The 16,326-nt window shown below is 51.4% G+C and overlaps 1 protein-coding gene across 5 annotated transcripts in view; it reads left to right on the top strand.

Annotated features, from left to right (window-relative positions):
• The first annotated feature begins 5,581 nt into the window (after positions 1 to 5,581).
• Hnf1a (HNF1 homeobox A) overlaps positions 5,582 to 16,326 on the top strand; it is a 26,077-nt gene continuing 15,332 nt past the window's right edge. The window contains exons 1-2 of one of the 5 annotated variants that reach the window (XM_004636265.2): positions 5,582 to 6,272; positions 15,111 to 15,310. In XM_004636265.2, the coding sequence (XP_004636322.1) occupies positions 5,944 to 6,272; positions 15,111 to 15,310 (529 nt within the window). In that variant the 5' untranslated portion in view covers positions 5,582 to 5,943. The other 4 variants (XM_023720898.1, XM_004636267.2, XM_023720899.1 and 1 more) reach the window with 4 other exon arrangements.

Consider the following 16,326-nt stretch of genomic DNA (forward strand, 5'->3'; position numbering starts at 1 on the left):
AGTTGTTTTACACAATCCCGTGAAGTTCCCTTCTCTTTTTCTTGCGGAACCGGGGATTGAACTCAGGCCCTTGCGCTTCCCAGGGAAGCTCTACTCCACTGAGCCATCTCCCGGGCCTCAGATTACCTTTTCTTGTGAGCCAAGAAAGATGTGGGACTCTCGCGGGCGAAGGCACCGGCTGGGACAGGAGGCTGGGGTGGGCACAGTGCAATTCCCCCCAGATCCACGTGGTTCTCAGGAATGCAGGCAGTCTCCTTGGTGGGACTGGCACTGTGTGAGAGACGCAGGCACAGGGACAAATACCGCGCGTCTCCCTCCCACATGGAGGTTCGAAAAGCTGATCGTAGAAGCAGAGAGTAAGAGCGGTCGTCCGGGGCTGCGGGAGTGGTGCAGAGAAGAGGACGGCTGCGAGGGACCCTGAGCCACGCTGTCAGCGCTCCGAGCCTCATCCCTGCCCCGGGGACGGTAAGGGGCAGATTCTCATTCAGAGCCGCTCTGTGCGCGCCTGCAGCCTGCGGCTGCACCGGAGTGTGCGCGGGTGGGGAGTGGGGGGGTGTCTCAGTGCCCTGCCCATTGCTGTAACCCGAACCCCGGGGAGCGGGGCTCTAGGATAAGCAGAAATGTAGCTGGTTCATGGTTTAGGAGGCTGGGACGGCCAGGCTGGAGGATCCAGGGCGGAAAGGCAGGAGGGCAAGAAAGGGTGAGCTCGGGGAAAGGAGCTTTGGGAGGGGTCTGCTCGCTGGACAGCTGATGCGCTCCAAAAGGGACACCCACCCATCCCCAGTGCGAGGCCCCGGGACCCAGATGGCTGCCAGCACTGCTGCCTCGGGACACCCGGGCAACGCTGGAACCTCCGCACACTGGGTTCCAGCCCCAGCCCTACTCTTCTCAAACAAAACAAAAACCAAAAAACACAAAACAAAACACATGGTAAGTCGTGGTGAAACAAGCTACCCACTTAATGGGTATTTATTGAGCATCTACTATGTATGCATGAGACAATGCACTGAGCTCTGGGAAGGTGACAGTGAACAAGGCAGAAAAAATATCAGAATATTTTCTGATATTCTTTTTTAAATTTTGAGACAGGGTCTTAGTATGCAGCTCAAACGGACTTTGAACTCACCACTTACCCTAGGCTGGCCTTGAACTCAAAGGAGATTGATAGTTTTGCTTTTGTTTTTTGTTGTTTTTTTTTTTTTTTCAGGTGCCCAGCGCAGCAGAGAAACAGGCAGAAGAAAAAGGGAAAGGGGCTTTATTTTCTTTGAGGACACGGGGAGAATTTGGGGAAGATAAGAAATTCTCTCAAGTTGAACAATGAGAGGCTGAGGCTTTTATAGCCTTTTGCCAGGGGTAGAGTTTGAAGGGGATGTTTAGATGCACCTAAAGAGCTGAGTGGGGTCTTCCCTGAGGCTGTGGGAAGGGTGAAAGGAAACTGCACCCTGGAGGTGAGTTGGAGAAGAGGGAGGTGCTCTTGGAAGATGGGCTTTTGTTTTAAGGGTTTTAGTCATATTAGATGATTGCCATGATTCAGCAATTTATACTAGGGCCAGAACCTATCAGAGATCCTCCTGCCTCAGCCTCTTTTGAGCTGGGATTGCAGTTGTGCACCTCACACTTGGCAGGGCTAACGTTCTAACAGGTCATAACTAGTCAACATAATACCTAAGCAAATCCTAGAGTAATATTGCCCAATCCCATCAGCTACATGTACAGTTTTGTCTATTATTCTGTGATGCCGGAGATTGAACCCAGGGCCCTATGTGCGCTAGACAAGTGCTCTACTACTGAGCTTCCCCCCTAGACGTGAAGTAAAGCTAACAGGTAATTGTAAGATTTCCATGGGTCGGAGAGATGGCTCAGTGGAATGAGTGCTTGCCTAGAAAGCGCAGGGGCCTGAGCTCAATCCCTGGTTCCACACACACACACACACACACACACACACACACACACACACACACAAAAGCTTTCCAGTAGCATCATGTAAAAAGTAAAAAGATCCAGGCATGGCGATGTGTACCTGTAATCTCAGAAACTCAGGAGGCTGAAGCAGGAGGGTCGCAAATGTGAGTCTAGCCTGGGCAATTTAGCCAGAACTTGTCTCAAAAACAAACAAACAAAATCACAAACAAACAGGGCTGGGGATGTAGTTCAGTGTAGAACATTTTTTTCTTGGCATGGGAAAGGTATTGGATTCCATCCTCAGCACTGCAAAACTAAGTCAAAACCAGGTGAAAATATTTAATTAAAATTATCTTAAGTTTATTTAAAACCATTTGTATAATAAAATTGAAAATAAATGGCATTTGAAATTATTTTTGATTTTCCTTTTTTTTTTTTTTTTACCAGCTCAGCCCACCCTGAGGGCGAGGTTGGAGCAGCATGTGGTGTTGGGGATCAAGCCGAGGTCCCCTGCGCCTGCCTACCCTTGCTTATGCAGGTGCTTTACACTGCTGAGTTATCTCACTGGCCCCTGAAATTATTTTAAATTTATATTGTTTTACACATGTAGTCCTGATGATTGAGCCCAGGAGCACTCTACCACTGAACGACATCTCCAGGCAGCCCTCCAGCCCTTTATTTTTAGATAGGGTCTTGCTAAATTGCCCAGTTTGGCCTAGAACTTGGCATCCTTTTGCCCCAATTCCCTGAGTAGCTGGGATTACAAGCCTGTGCCAACACACCTCGCTATTTTAAAATTTTGATTTATTTCTTTAATTTTTTTATTTTTGGAGACAGCATTTCATTATTTGGTGCAGGCTGGCCTTGAACTCAGAATGTAGCTCAGGCTTTCAGGCTGGCCTTCCATTCCTGGTGATCCTCCTGCCTGTCTCCCAAGTGCTGGGATTACAGATATGCTCCACCTTGTCTGGCTTGATTTGTACTTTTTTTTAGGGAAGGGTCTCTAGGGTGTTTAGGGTCTCACTACTAGAACAGACTCAGTGATCTGCCTGTTCCAGCCTCCCAAGAGCTGGGATTACAGGCGTGTGCCACCATGTTCAGTGTCAATTGCAGTCTCAGCACGCGCTGGGGGCGGGGCCGGCAGGGCAGGCCTGGGGATCGAACCCTCTGCCCCTACACCTGCTTGCAGGCATATTGGTCTGCTGAGCTACTTGACCGGCTCCTGATTTCTATTGTTGAGACAATGAATTTTTTTTTTTTTTTTTTTTTTACCAGGGATTAAACTCAGGACCTTGCACTTCTCAGGCAAGCACCTATTCTACTGAGCTATCACCCTGGCCCGAGACAATAAAATGTACTGTACAATGTAACAAAGTAGTCCAGGATGGTCTTGAACTCTTCTGATCTTTTTTTTTTTTTTTCCCCAGGCCCAAGATTACAATCTTGTCATGTCTGGTGTAATTTTACAAATGTAAACATTCAACCAGTATACCCAAAGTACTATCATTTCAGGGCAGGGGAGATAGCTTAGCAGCATAAGCGCCCACCTGGCAAGCACCAGGTCCTGAGTTCAATCCCCGGTACCAAAAACAAAACCCAAAATACTATTATTTCAAAAAGCGACACTAGCCACAGTCCAAGTCCTCAACCGCCACCTGGGGCTGGTGGCTACGGTGTTGGATGGCACAGGTGTTAAGGATATAACAAGGTAATAAATCCTTTGCAGGAGTGAAGTTGATTCAGCCTGTAGTTAACCAGTCTTTCTTCACTGTCCTCCTTGCTTGGCTTTCTGGGAAGTTTCCATCTGAGAGCTCCTAGCTGGGCAGACGCCTGAAAGGTCTGTACTCTTTGGAAATGCCGCAGCCTAGGGGGCAGCCCCTCAGCACCCTCCACCCACACCTAAGAAATGGTACATGCCCTCTGTTCCTGAGCACTCTCTCTCTCTCTCTCTCTCTCTCTCTCTCTCTCTCTCTGTCTCTCTCTCTCTCTCTTTCTTTCTCTCTCTCTCTTTCTTTCTCTCTCTCTCTTTTTGAACTCAGGCCCTTGCACTTGCCAGGCAAGCACTTCTTCTACTGAGCCATCTCCCTGGCCCCTGGGTGCTTGCTCTTGAGGAATGCTGTCAGGCTCTTGGCTGGAAGAGTGAAGGGCTGGGTGATGTGAGTGAAGGTTGGACCTGTCTTCATGGAAAATATGGGGGCTGAGGTTTGATCCCGGACACCACAAGCTGTGCTGGCCCTGCCTCCGGGGTGCACTGAGACAGCATTTGAGACTGGGTGTGGTGTTGCAGACCCGTAATCCCAGCGCTTGGGTGGCTGAAAGCAGGAGGATCACTACAGGTCCAATCTGTGGGTGAGACCCTGTACTAAGTACATTAAAAAAAAAGTGTATGATCTTTTACTCATCACAGATTTATTTATATTAATTTAACGCATTAAAAAAAATCAAGCCACGTGCCATCAAACCTGGTCTCCTAAATGTACAAGCGAGCAGTGTTCAGTGCATTTCCAGCATTCTGTGACAAGCACCACCATTAGTTCTAGGACGTTTTGTTACCCACGAGTCAGCCATAGCCCAGTCTCAGCTCCCAGCAGTCCCTGGGGCAGCCTCAGAGCTATTTCTTTCTATGGCTTTGCCTGCTCTGACCGTTTCCCAGGAATGGAATGAGGCCTCCTGGGACAGTCTTCTTTCACATAGCACAACGTATTCGAGGTTCATCCATTTGGTGGTGTATTTTGGGACCAAATAATACACTTCAGTGATGTGGACCTTGTCCCAGGCCCTTGGGCCCCCTAGGCAGGTGCCTCATTACTGAGCTATGTCCCCAGCCCTGTTCATGTTTTGAAATAGGGAATCTCACTCAGTTACTAGGTTGGCCTTGACCTTGGGCTCCTCCTGCCTCAGTTTTCCAAGTAGAAGGGATTACAGGCATGGGCCACATGCCTGGCCTGAGTAATATCCTACCTCATGGATAGGCCACACTGTACCCATTCCTGTTGATAGATATTTGTGCACCCCCCCCCAATTTTTGGGCTACCTGAATGATGCTGCTGTGAGCACCCATGTAGAAGGTTTAGGTGGACATATGCTTTGCAGTTCTTTGGGGTTTAGTATTAATTTTGATTTTTAAAATATATGGCGCAAAAAAGTCTCAATGACTAAAGTTCTTTGAAGTACCCCTTAAAATTTGTAGCTAGGACAAGGGCTTCATTCTCTTCACCTTAGCCGCAGCCCCTGCAAGTGCGGCCTCTCGCTGGCTCTGGAGGAGTTGTTTCTAGGCCTTTCAGAATCTGGATTTCCTCCTTTGTAAAATGGAGGTTACCCCCGGACCTCCTCCAGTTGCTAGGAGGGTACAATGAAGAGATGCAGCGCCGAGCCAGGAGAGTCCCTGGCGCACAGCGGCTCTCCTCAGGCTTCCTGTGGAGAGGCCTGGTGTTGGGCCTGGGTCCCCAAATGACGCGGACCTAGCTCAGCCCTTGGCAGCTGGCCCTGAGGCCTAGAACTTCCTGATGCTTCTCCTGAAAGAAAGGCTTTTTTCCCCCCCTGCTCCCAGGCCTGGGGCTGACAGCCGTGTGCGGCCCTTGGGGTGGGACCTTCGGGTGGGACCCAGAGCCGCTCTCCGTGGCCTCCCTGGCCCCCATCTCCTTCCATCCCCGCTGCCCAGGCCGCCTCCGCCCGCCTCCCCGCCCCTCTCCGCTCCGCGAAGGCCATGGCTCCTGGGCTGCCATGAGGCCTGCCTGCTCTCGGCAGGGCTGAAGTCCAAAGTTCAGTCCCTTCGCTAAGCACACGGATAAATATGAACCTTGGAGAATTTCCCCAGCTCCAATGTAAATAGAGCAGGCAGGGGCCCTGATTCACTGGCCTCTGGGGCAGGGTTGGGGGTTGGGGGTGCCCAGGGCTCGGCTAGTGGGGTTTGGGGGGGCAGTGGGTGCAAGGAGCCAGGTTTGTGACTGCCGGCCGGCCGGCGAGTAGGTGGCCAGCGCGTTGGGTGGGTGGGAGCACCGGCGCGTGGCCCCGGGCCGCGTGGCGGGTGCTGGCCGAGCCATGGTTTCTAAGCTGAGCCAGCTGCAGACGGAGCTCCTAGCCGCCCTGCTCGAGTCGGGCCTGAGCAAGGAGGCGCTGATCCAGGCCTTGGGCGAGCCGGGCCCCTACCTGCTGGCTGGAGATGGCCCTCTGGACAAGGGCGAGGGCTGCGGTGGCGGGGCTCGAGGGGAGCTGGCGGAGCTGCCCAATGGGCTGGGCGACACGCGGGGCTCCGAGGATGAGACGGACGACGACGGGGAGGACTTCACACCCCCCATCCTCAAGGAGCTGGAGAACCTCAGCCCCGAGGAGGCTGCCCACCAGAAGGCGGTGGTGGAGACCCTGCTGCAGTAAGGCCCCCTCCCCACCTCCCCTGCCCCCAGGAAGGAGCCCGCGGGAGCCCCCCACTCTGCCCTCCGCTCTGCCCACTCTGCTATGGGAAGTGGGGGATGTATGAGCCCCCGGGAAGCTTGGGATGGAGGGACAAATGCAAGCCTGGAGATGGTGGAACACTTTAGCCTCCAGGGCCATTTGTATTCCCCGCTGCGGAAAGCTCAGAGTGTAGCTTTGGGGGACCAGGAAACACCACCAGGGAGGCGGGGTTAAAGCTGGGGTTTTGGGGGCTTCCCTGGCCCCCAGGGACTCAAGCATTTGGAGGCTGGGAAAGCCCAGGCCGTTCTTACCTGAGGCAGACACCTGGAGGCTGATGGTGGGAGCTGACCCTCTTTCCACTGGCCACAGACTCCCACCAGGCCCTTAGGCTGTGTTAGAAGTCTCCCCACTCATCCTGTGTCCCCTTTTCTGACCTGTACCCCATCTGCTGGCTGGTTCCCCATCTCCTGGGTGAGAACTGGGTGGGTCTGGAGCCTGATGCTTCCCCTCTCCTCAGCAGAGCTGACCTGGTTACTAATTACCCATGTACTTTATTATTTCTCTTTTGTTTTATAAATTTATAAACGGCAAAAGGCTCTGATAAGGCCTGTGATCATTAACTTGTAAGGATGGTGGCCGGGAGACACCTGGGTCAACCAACCTCCCACCCAGTGGGGGAGGAGGAAGGGGACTCTCCGGTGGGAGGAGTGTGACCTGGGGGCCATAAGGGACCTCTCTACTAAAGGTTCCATAGCCTTTGTCCTCACAGCTGTATATTTGCAAAGGTTTACTGCTTGTCATTGGGACTTCCTGTGTCAATGGGCCCATAATGTTCAGAGGAGTACTGGGAGATAGCTGTTGAAAATCCTGCTTCACAGATGGGAAGCTGAGGCTTAAGGCAGAAAAGGAGCTCTGTTGGGGCCCAGAGGCCAGAGGGGGTGGGAGGGCCTGTGCAGCCGGGAGCTCCAGAAACTGCTCCAAGGTGGCTCTACGTGTGAACCACCTTTTCTGTCCCATCTTTTCTGTCCAAGGTCCTGATCCGGGTTTGTAGTGGGGGAGGGCTGGTGGACCCTGGCCTTCCCAGAAGTGTCCGGGAGCCTCCTGAGGCTCGGGACAGGGGGCAGTGGAGCAGTCAGGCCCCCTGACTTGGCAGGAAGAGGAGGGCAAAGGGCTTCTGCACTGCAGGGGAGGGGCAAAGGGCCAGGCATCAGCAGACCCAGGGCAACCTGGTTAGGGTGGGGCTGGGCCTGGCCTGCTTGGGGCCCAGGTGGGCTTGGGGTGTAGATGGGGGCAAGGGGTGCCAGGGCCGTCTTACCTGCTTGGGTGGGGCCCCTGTGGTGGGATGGTGGGATGGGGGAGGCCTGGTCTTCAGCATTCGAGCGGGGAGCAGAGGTCAAAGTGCTCGCTGGGGACAGGCAGAGACCTGGAAGCTGAGGCAGAGACCGAGGGGAGCAGGGGGAAGAGAGAGGACAGGGGAAGAAGCCGGTCAAGCAGGGAGCCCGGGCAAGCAGGGAGCCCAGACAGAGGGGCTCAGACCCAGCTGGGAGAAGGGGCAGGGGAGAGAGTGAGGCGGCCAGGCAGGGAGGAGGCTGAGTGCTTCCCGCGCCCGATTGGGTTTTCTTTAATGCTAACAGCATGCTATTTACTTTCCATTTAAATTTGAGATGTTGCTATAAATTATCAACCAGCTCCTTGTTCCTGTAGAGTTTATAACTAACTACCTGGGTTACTTATTGTTCAGGTAACAAAGGGGATCTGAAAAACGCCCAGGGAGAAAAGTGGGGCCTTGAGTCTTGGGGCAGGCAAAGGCACCCCAGGGAGAGGGCTGGGAAAGGGGGACGGGGTGGTGGGGAGGTTGAGGCTGGAGAGACGGTATGGACGGAAGACACTGGTTCTCTGGAGAGGACAGTGTCTGGGAAGAGGCCGCAGCAGGTCAGGACGTGTAGGCCCTATTTTTGAGCCCACAGCAGGAGCTAGAGTTCTACCTTTAGATCTCTATCCTCTTCCCTGAAGTCTCCAACCCTCCTCTGCCTGAGTCTCCTGACATAGAGAGTGAATACAAACCAAAGTGCCTGCCTGGGGGGGTGCTGTCCCTTCAGGCCCACCAACTTCCTGGATGCCTCTCCTCCGCACCCACCTTCCTCCTTTACCGGCTGGTTCTTACCTCGGGGCCTTTGTGTGTGCAGCTTGACCTGCTCAGAGCCCTGTTTTCAAATCTTGGCTTCTTCAGCTTCCACGCGCAGGTGAGCGCCAGCCCCAGTCACTCTTTCTCACTGCTTTCACTTACTCTCTCATGTCCTTTATCACTTAGTCTTTTTAAAACAGTAATTGTATTGAGAAACAAATAGCAATGAGACAGTTTCAAAACCGATTAGTAGGACAGTTTCAATATTTAGTACATTGCATATCGTTGTCTTAGTGGTTATTCATTGTACAAGATGCAGACATGATATCCTGTCCACAAACACTATTAAAACAAATCGTTCTATTCATTGAATTAAGAGAATATAGCTGTATATCTATCGTAACTATTTTGAATATGCAGAAACAAAATAGTTGTTCATTTGTATCCCCTATCACTTAGTCTTATTATCTTGTTTTCTACCTTCTGCCAAGAAAATAGGGAGCTCTTCAGGGACAAAGCCTGTGACCCCTTGCTCACCACTCAAATCCCCCGAGTGTAGCCCCCTGCCTGACACAGCACAAAGGAATGGATGCATGACCAGGCTGACCCGAAGCCCTGGGCATACCTTGCACTCTTGCTAGGGGATCCACCAGGAAGGAGGGCTCTTTGTAGGTCCTTCTTGTCCCTGCGCAGTGCAAATCCCAACTTGGAAACACTGTTCTTCCCTGTCATGCGGCACCAGGGGACTGTGCCCTCGAAGAGTGTAGTAAAGGCAGGACAAAGGATCCAGCATCCCTGGGTCCTGGTCCCAGTCCCAGCTTGTCCCTTTCCAGCTCAGGCAGCTGGTTTCTATTTCCTAAGCCTTAGTTTCCTCTGCAAAGCAGAGATGCAATTAACAGTGCCATTTAATGGCATGGTATGTGCAGAGCTGCATATGGAGTCTAGGCAATACATGGTAGCTGGCCCTGCTGTTTTAAGTGTTCCATTTTACAGACCAGCAAGTTAAGGCTCAGAGAGACAAAATAACTTAGCCAAGATAACTGTTCCAAGTAGCAAGGCCAGGACTTGGGCCTTGCTTGTCTGTAGGCTCCCCCTCGTACCCCATCATTCCCACTCTTCAACTCTAGCTGCACCCACACCTACACTGTGCTTTAAAGCTCATGAAGAGCTTGCAAAGGCGCACAACTCATTTTTCTTCTTAGCCTTCTTCTTCAAAGGCACACAACTCATTTATTTCTGAAATATGAGCCCTATCTCATAGATGAGGAAACTGAGGCACAGAGAGGTTAATTAGCTTCCAACACCTGAAATGGTGGGTGGCTTCACTCTGAGAATCTAGCTTCCCCTTCTGAAGAGCAGCTCTAGGCCCCACAGCCTTGGACATCTGAGAGTAAAAGCCCCCAAACCATGGCCATCTGGTTGACCTGCATGGGGGCAGACAAGAGGCAGGAGATGGGCAGATCTTTACCCTTTCTGGGCTCTCCGGAGGCACTGGGGGCCACAGGATGACACTGTTGCTGAGGGTGATGAAGAAGATGACAATATTGTTCACATGCTGAGCCCTAGGAGGGGCCCCAGCCTGTGCCAAACTCTCCATCCCCATTTGAAACTCATTTAATTGTCTGGAGAGCAACATGAGGTAGATGTGGATTTACCCTATGTATAGGCAGGTGGCTCATGGGAAATCACGCCTGGGGCCTTGGCCTCTAAGTTCTGAGTTGGGGAAGATGGGAAGATCTTGCATGTGCACACATGCGTGTGTTAAAATGAGAGAGAGAGAGAGAGAGAGAGAGAGAGAGAGAGAGAGAGAGAGAGAGACTCTCTCCAAAACCAAGACCTAGACCAAGAGACTGATTTAGTAGGTTCTAGAAAAAAACATGGCTTCTTTCAGAAAAGGGGAAGACAGAGCCTCTTGGCTTCTTACTTTTTTTTTGTGGTGGAACTGGGGATTGAACTCAGGCCCTTGTGCTTGCCAGGGAAGCACTTATTTCACTGAGCCATCTCCCCGGCCCCCTTTTGGCTTCTTGCTGGTATTTTAAATTCACTTTTGTTGTTGTTGTGAATTTGTTGTTCCTCCTCTAGGAACTGCTTTAAACCATCAAGCTCCCAGTAGCTCACCTGAATCATTTGACCACTTTCGCTTCCCATTTTCCTGTTCAGATACCTGTTGTGGTTTTTATAGTAAGTGAAGCAGAGCCATTGTGCCTGTCTGAGAGTGTGACTGGGCTTGGTTTTATCATATTTGACCTGTTGACCTGGTGTGTTTGGGAGAGAGGGAGGAAGGGAAGGAAGGGAAGGAAGGAGGGGGGGAGAGAGAGAGAGAGAGAGAGAGAGAGAGAGAGAGAGAGAGAGAGAATATGAATGAGAATGTAAATATCCAAGGGACAGTGGCAGACAGTACATCTTTATTCTGGGCCTGGAGGAGAAGTCCAACACCAGGTCACGTCATCCTCTCTGGAAAGGAGAGGGGGAGGGGAGGCAGCTGGAGAGGAGGAGGCCATCAGATAAACATGTTTGCTAGAAGCACAGGCTGGACTTTGGACTGTGCTTTCTGCCTATCTCTGACTCCTAGCTCTGGCTGGCACCTGGGAAGGGGGCAGGTGGGGAAGAGAGGCTCCCCGAGGCCCTAGGAGAGAGAGAAGCTGAGAGAGAGGCCTTGGGGGTCCCAGCAACGCAATACTGGAGATTGAACCCAGGGTGCTCTATTATCAGACAGAACCTCAACTTTTTAAAATTTTGAAACAGGGGCCAGAGAGAAGGCTCAGTGGATAAGTGCTTCCCTGGCAAGCACAAAGGCCTGAGTTCAATCCCCAGTTCCGCCAAATAAATAAATAAATAAATAAATAAATAAATAAAAATAAAATTTTGAAACAGGGTCTCAGTATGTTGCCCAGGTTTGCCTTGAAGTTGTGATCCTCCTGGATCAGCCTCTCAGAGTGTTGGGATTTACAGGCATGTGGCATAAGAGCCAGTGAGGTCAACTTGGAGAAGGGACCTTCCCTTTCTCTGAGCCTTGGTTTTCTTACCTGTGGAGTAGGCAGCTTCTTCCTTCCTAAGATCATTGTGACATTTAAATGACCAGCCTGAAGCATAGTACTGGCTCAGTAGGTGCTTAAGGAACATTATTATCACCATTATCAATGGGTGTGTGTGTGTGTGTGTGTGTGTGTGTGTGGTACTGGAAGTTGAACTCAAGACCTTGTGCTCACTGGCTAGGCACTGGGCATCCCCTGCCCACCATTAGCATTTTGCATGCACGAGGGACCTGGCATATCTACTATTGAACAATTTATGTTTTTCTGTCCCTGCCTGTTTTTCCTCCCTACCTATCTGGGAATCACTGATAACAAAGGAAGTGACAAGTCCAGAGGGGACCAGGCAAGTCTGTGAATTCACTCACTGTAGATGCAAATAGCTGGATATGGTGGCACATACCTGCAATCCAAGCACTCTGGGAGGCTGAGGCAGGAAGATTGTAAGTGGGTAACCTTGTCTTGAAATGCAAAATGGACTGGGGGATATGGCTTAGTGAAAAGGTCTTGGGTTCAAGCCTGAGTACTGAAAAAAAAAGTCAAAGGCTCTAGGGTTGTCACTCAGTTGTAGAGCGCTTGATTATATGTGTGAGGCCCTGGGTTTGGACCTCAGTATCACCAAAACAAACAGATAATACTAGAAAGTAATTGTGTCTGTACTGAACACATGCAGGCCCTTGTCTTGTCACCGTTCTCTAAACAATGTATATATCATTTACACTGCATTGGGTACTGTAAGTAACAGAGTGATTTCAACTATGCAGGAAGACATGTGTAGGCCATATGAAGGTACTACACAGGGCTCGAACATTGATGGGTTTATTACCTATTGACATTCTAGGACTTCCTTAGGGTCTCAGGGGACCATGGGATATATTACATTATATGTAATATTGTAATTTTTTAAAAAATTTATGTATTTGGTACAGGGTCTTGCTACACAGCTTGGACTTGTAGTGATCCTCCTGTTTTCAGCCTCTCAAGCACTGGGATTATAGGTGGGCATCACCATACCTGGTTTCAGTGGCTAGCTCGGTGGGCCTGGGGTGAGGCCAGCACAGCATGTGGTACCAGGGATTGAACCCCGGTCCTTGCGCTTGCCACATAGGTGCTTAGACTGTTGAACTATCTCCTCGGCCCTCTTTTCTTTCTTTTTGTGGTATTGGGGATAGTACCCAGGGCCTGGTGTCTGCCAGGCAAATGCTCTACCACTGAGCCACACCCTAGACTTTTAAAAATTTTAATTTTATTTTGAAGTAGGTTCTCACTGAGTTGCTGGACCAGCCTGCCTTGAATTTGCAACCCCCCTGCTTCCTTTTAAAATTAACATGTGTTTAGACTACACGAAAATGTGGCCCACGTTTGCAGTACACGAGGATGACATTTATCATGGGGAGGTGGAGCATGCGTGTAACACACCTCCAGGCTTCTCTCCTTCTCCTCTGCCTCTCCTTCCCCCATCTCTAGACTGTGTCCCTGTTTGCAAAAGATCTAGCTCTCTATTTCCTATGTTTTATTTGCTCTTTAAATTCTACACGCTTTGGGTTTCTCATATAAGAGAAACATACTTTAAAAAAGTACAGAAGAGCTCCAGAGAAAGCTGTCCCTTGTCACCATGTCCCCAGCAACCCCTTCCCCTATGGTGACACTCCCTGGGTCTCCAAGTGCTTGTGTGTCCCCTGGGGTTTTGTGTGTATATGCATGAAGATGTGGGAAGCCTCTTTGCTTTCCACAGATCAGCAGAGCTCCCACTGTGGGGCACAGAAAGGAGGTCCTGGAACATCGAAGGTGTCTTTTGCCGGGTGTCCTGGTTGTTTGTAGTCTCCCAGTGTGGCAGGCGATGGACAGCATGTGCTATTTGTCACATGGGCAAATATCAGAAGGCTCTGGTTCTAGAAGCAGATTTCTGGGTCAAGCAGGAAGAGGTGGACACAGACTTCGGAGTCACACAACCTGTGTTTAAAGTCCAGTTCCGAATCAGGCCTCGTGGCATGCATCTGTTATCCCACTGGGCTGGGAGGCTGAGGCAAGAGGACTGCAAGTCTGAGCAATTTCTCGACTTAGTGCAACCTCATCTCAAGATAAAAATTAAAATTAAAATAAAAAGGGCTGGGGATGTGGCTCAGTGAAAATGCCCTGGGTTCAATTCTCAGTAATGTACACACACACACACACACACACACACACCAAGACAAACACTCCTCAGTTCTTCCTGTTTTAGTACCCTTGTGTTGTGCTTTATTTGATATGTACATGTCTTTAAGGGGTAGGGGCGGGGGTTTGAAATAGCAGAAGAGGAGAGAATTCACAGTATATGGTGCGAGTACTCTGATCCCTCCCATTGCCTACTGGAGACGCACACACAGCAAAGGACAGGGACGCGAATCGCAGATGCCTCCAGTCCCCTGCATCACTCTCTTGGGAGAGTCTCAGCGCACAGAATGAGATTCTGATGCTCAAAGACATTTAGGGTTTTTTTTTTTTTTTTTTTTTTTTCTTTTGATGGAACCAGGGATTGAACTCAGGCCCTTGGGCTTGCCAGGGAAGCGCTTATTCCACTGAGCCATCTCCCCGGCCCCCACACTGTTTTGATACAGTGAGGTCTCTGCCACGCCCTGATGCATTCTGTTTGCTAAGTGTCTTCCGTGAGGAATCCCAGCCACTGCACTTTGGTCCGGCTGGGGATCGTGGGATAGAGAACGGAGCCAGGACTGACAAGGGTCCGGCAGCGCAGGGGTTAGGCAGCCTCTGCTTGCTCCTGGTGTTCCGAAGATTGGGGCCAGCAGCTTGGTCATCACCCCGGGGTGCAAAGGGCTTGTAGGTGCTTTCCCTAGGTGCTCTAGTTGTCACCCTCATCCGGAATCCTCAGGAAAACCAGCTGCCGGCTGCAGCTTTGGGAAAGCGCCGAGCTGCTGCCTCGGGCTCAGTGCGCACGGCCAGGCATTTTGATCCTGTGTGACTTTTTGCCTGATTGTTGACTTACAACTGAATCCGTTTTGATGGTGTGCGCATCTTTGAGGCTGGCCCTGTGACCCTGAGTGAAAGATGCAGGTGACGCAAGCTTCTAAACGCTCTGTGGACCTGGCTCTAAACCGGAACTCAACCTTTCTGGTTTTCTTTTTATTGTGTTTGCGTGGCACTGGCGATCAGACTGAGGGGTGCTCTGCCCCTGACTGCATCCTCAGCCCTGTTAGCTTTTATTTGGACAGAGTTGCCCTGAACATCAGGTGGGACTTGTCCTTGGGATCCTCTTGCCTTGGGCTGGATGACTCACCAGTCCGCAGGCCTGGCTCTCCAGTACGTCCCCGCCTTCCACCCATCTCCACCCCCATCTGCCCATTCAAGTACTCAGCAACCGCGCAGTCCATGTCAGGCCAGTTCTGGGGGCTGAGAACCGCACCACCGCTGCCCTAAGGCGTCCCCCACTTCTCACAGCGGAGAAGCCCCATGTAACACCCCCAGGTAGAATGGGGGTGCCTTTAGTGGAGGACTCTCCCTCCCTGGGTTGCCCAGCTTCCAGTGGGAGACTCTCACCGTGCAGATGTGGCGCCGTGTCTGTGCGTCCACGGGGCTGTGCCTTGTCCCCATGCTAGTGGTCGACCCGGTCTCAGGATCTGTGAGCACCCGCCGAGCAGAGCCTGTCTCTGTCCCCTTTCCAGGGAGGACCCATGGCGCGTGGCAAAGATGGTCAAGTCCTACCTGCAGCAGCACAACATCCCACAGCGGGAGGTGGTGGACACCACTGGCCTCAACCAGTCCCACCTGTCCCAGCACCTCAACAAGGGGACACCCATGAAGACGCAGAAGCGTGCTGCCCTGTACACCTGGTACGTCCGCAAGCAGCGAGAGGTGGCGCAGCGTAAGTACCACCCAGCTGGGTCCTCCCTTCAGGGGCTGGGCCTCTCCTGCCTCAGTGGTTCTGGGACTCCACCCCTCAGGTCACAGGCAGGGAGACAGAGGGGAAGTCAGTGTGATTCTGACAATCCACGTCCTGTGCATGACCCACCTTCCACACAACATGGTCGGGAAAGCTAGTGTTTACTGAGCGCTTACTTTGCATCAGGCCCTGTGCAGAGCATTAAAGTATCTCTAAGTGGTGACCAGATTGTGGTGGGAAGGGTGATCTATTCCTCCTCAGGTTGCAGAGGGCTCAGGAAGGTTCCCACTGGAAGCATAACCTTTAGATTAGGTCTTAAAGTGTGAGTCAAATTTTGACCTATGAAGACTCAGGGAAGGGTGTCCCAAGTGGGAGGAACAGCATAAGTAAAGGCTCAGAGGCAAGGTGTACACTCAGCGAACCTCCCCGGAGTGCACTGTTACCCAGGGGATGGTGGGTTTCTTCACCCAGGCCTCAGACTGCCCAGCTCCCACATGCACTTCATACCTCTGAGCACTCATCTACGTGTCAAAAAACAATTTTTTTTTTCTTTCCTGTACTGCAGCTCGAACCCAGGGTCTCTGCAGTGACTTACATCCTAGTCTTCCTCCCCTGAGTTTTGGTTGGTTTGTTTGGAGACAGTGCCTCCTTGTCACGGCTGCGTCCAGTCGTCCCCCAAAGCCGCATGCAGTCATCGGTGGGGCTTTCTCAGAGGCGGCTGATTCGGGAGTGTGTGATTGGTTCATGGGGCCATGCGAGGGCTAAGGGTGCTAGGATTAAGGTGGGGGATGATCACTAAATCAGCTCACCGATTGGCTTGGCGCGACCCTCATCCTGGTAGCCAGGATATAAGGGACAGAAAGAGGCTTGTCTTGTCCCCTTGTAGCTTTGCTACATTTATTTATTTATTTATTTATTTATTTATTTATTTATTTATTTATTTATTTGCTACCTTCTGTCCACCATGAACTGTTTCTCCTCTCCAATGCTATCCTGCC

Source organism: Octodon degus, unplaced genomic scaffold, assembly GCF_000260255.1.
Source record: "Octodon degus isolate 3935 unplaced genomic scaffold, OctDeg1.0 scaffold00079, whole genome shotgun sequence".
Taxonomy (NCBI): Eukaryota; Metazoa; Chordata; class Mammalia; order Rodentia; family Octodontidae; genus Octodon; species Octodon degus.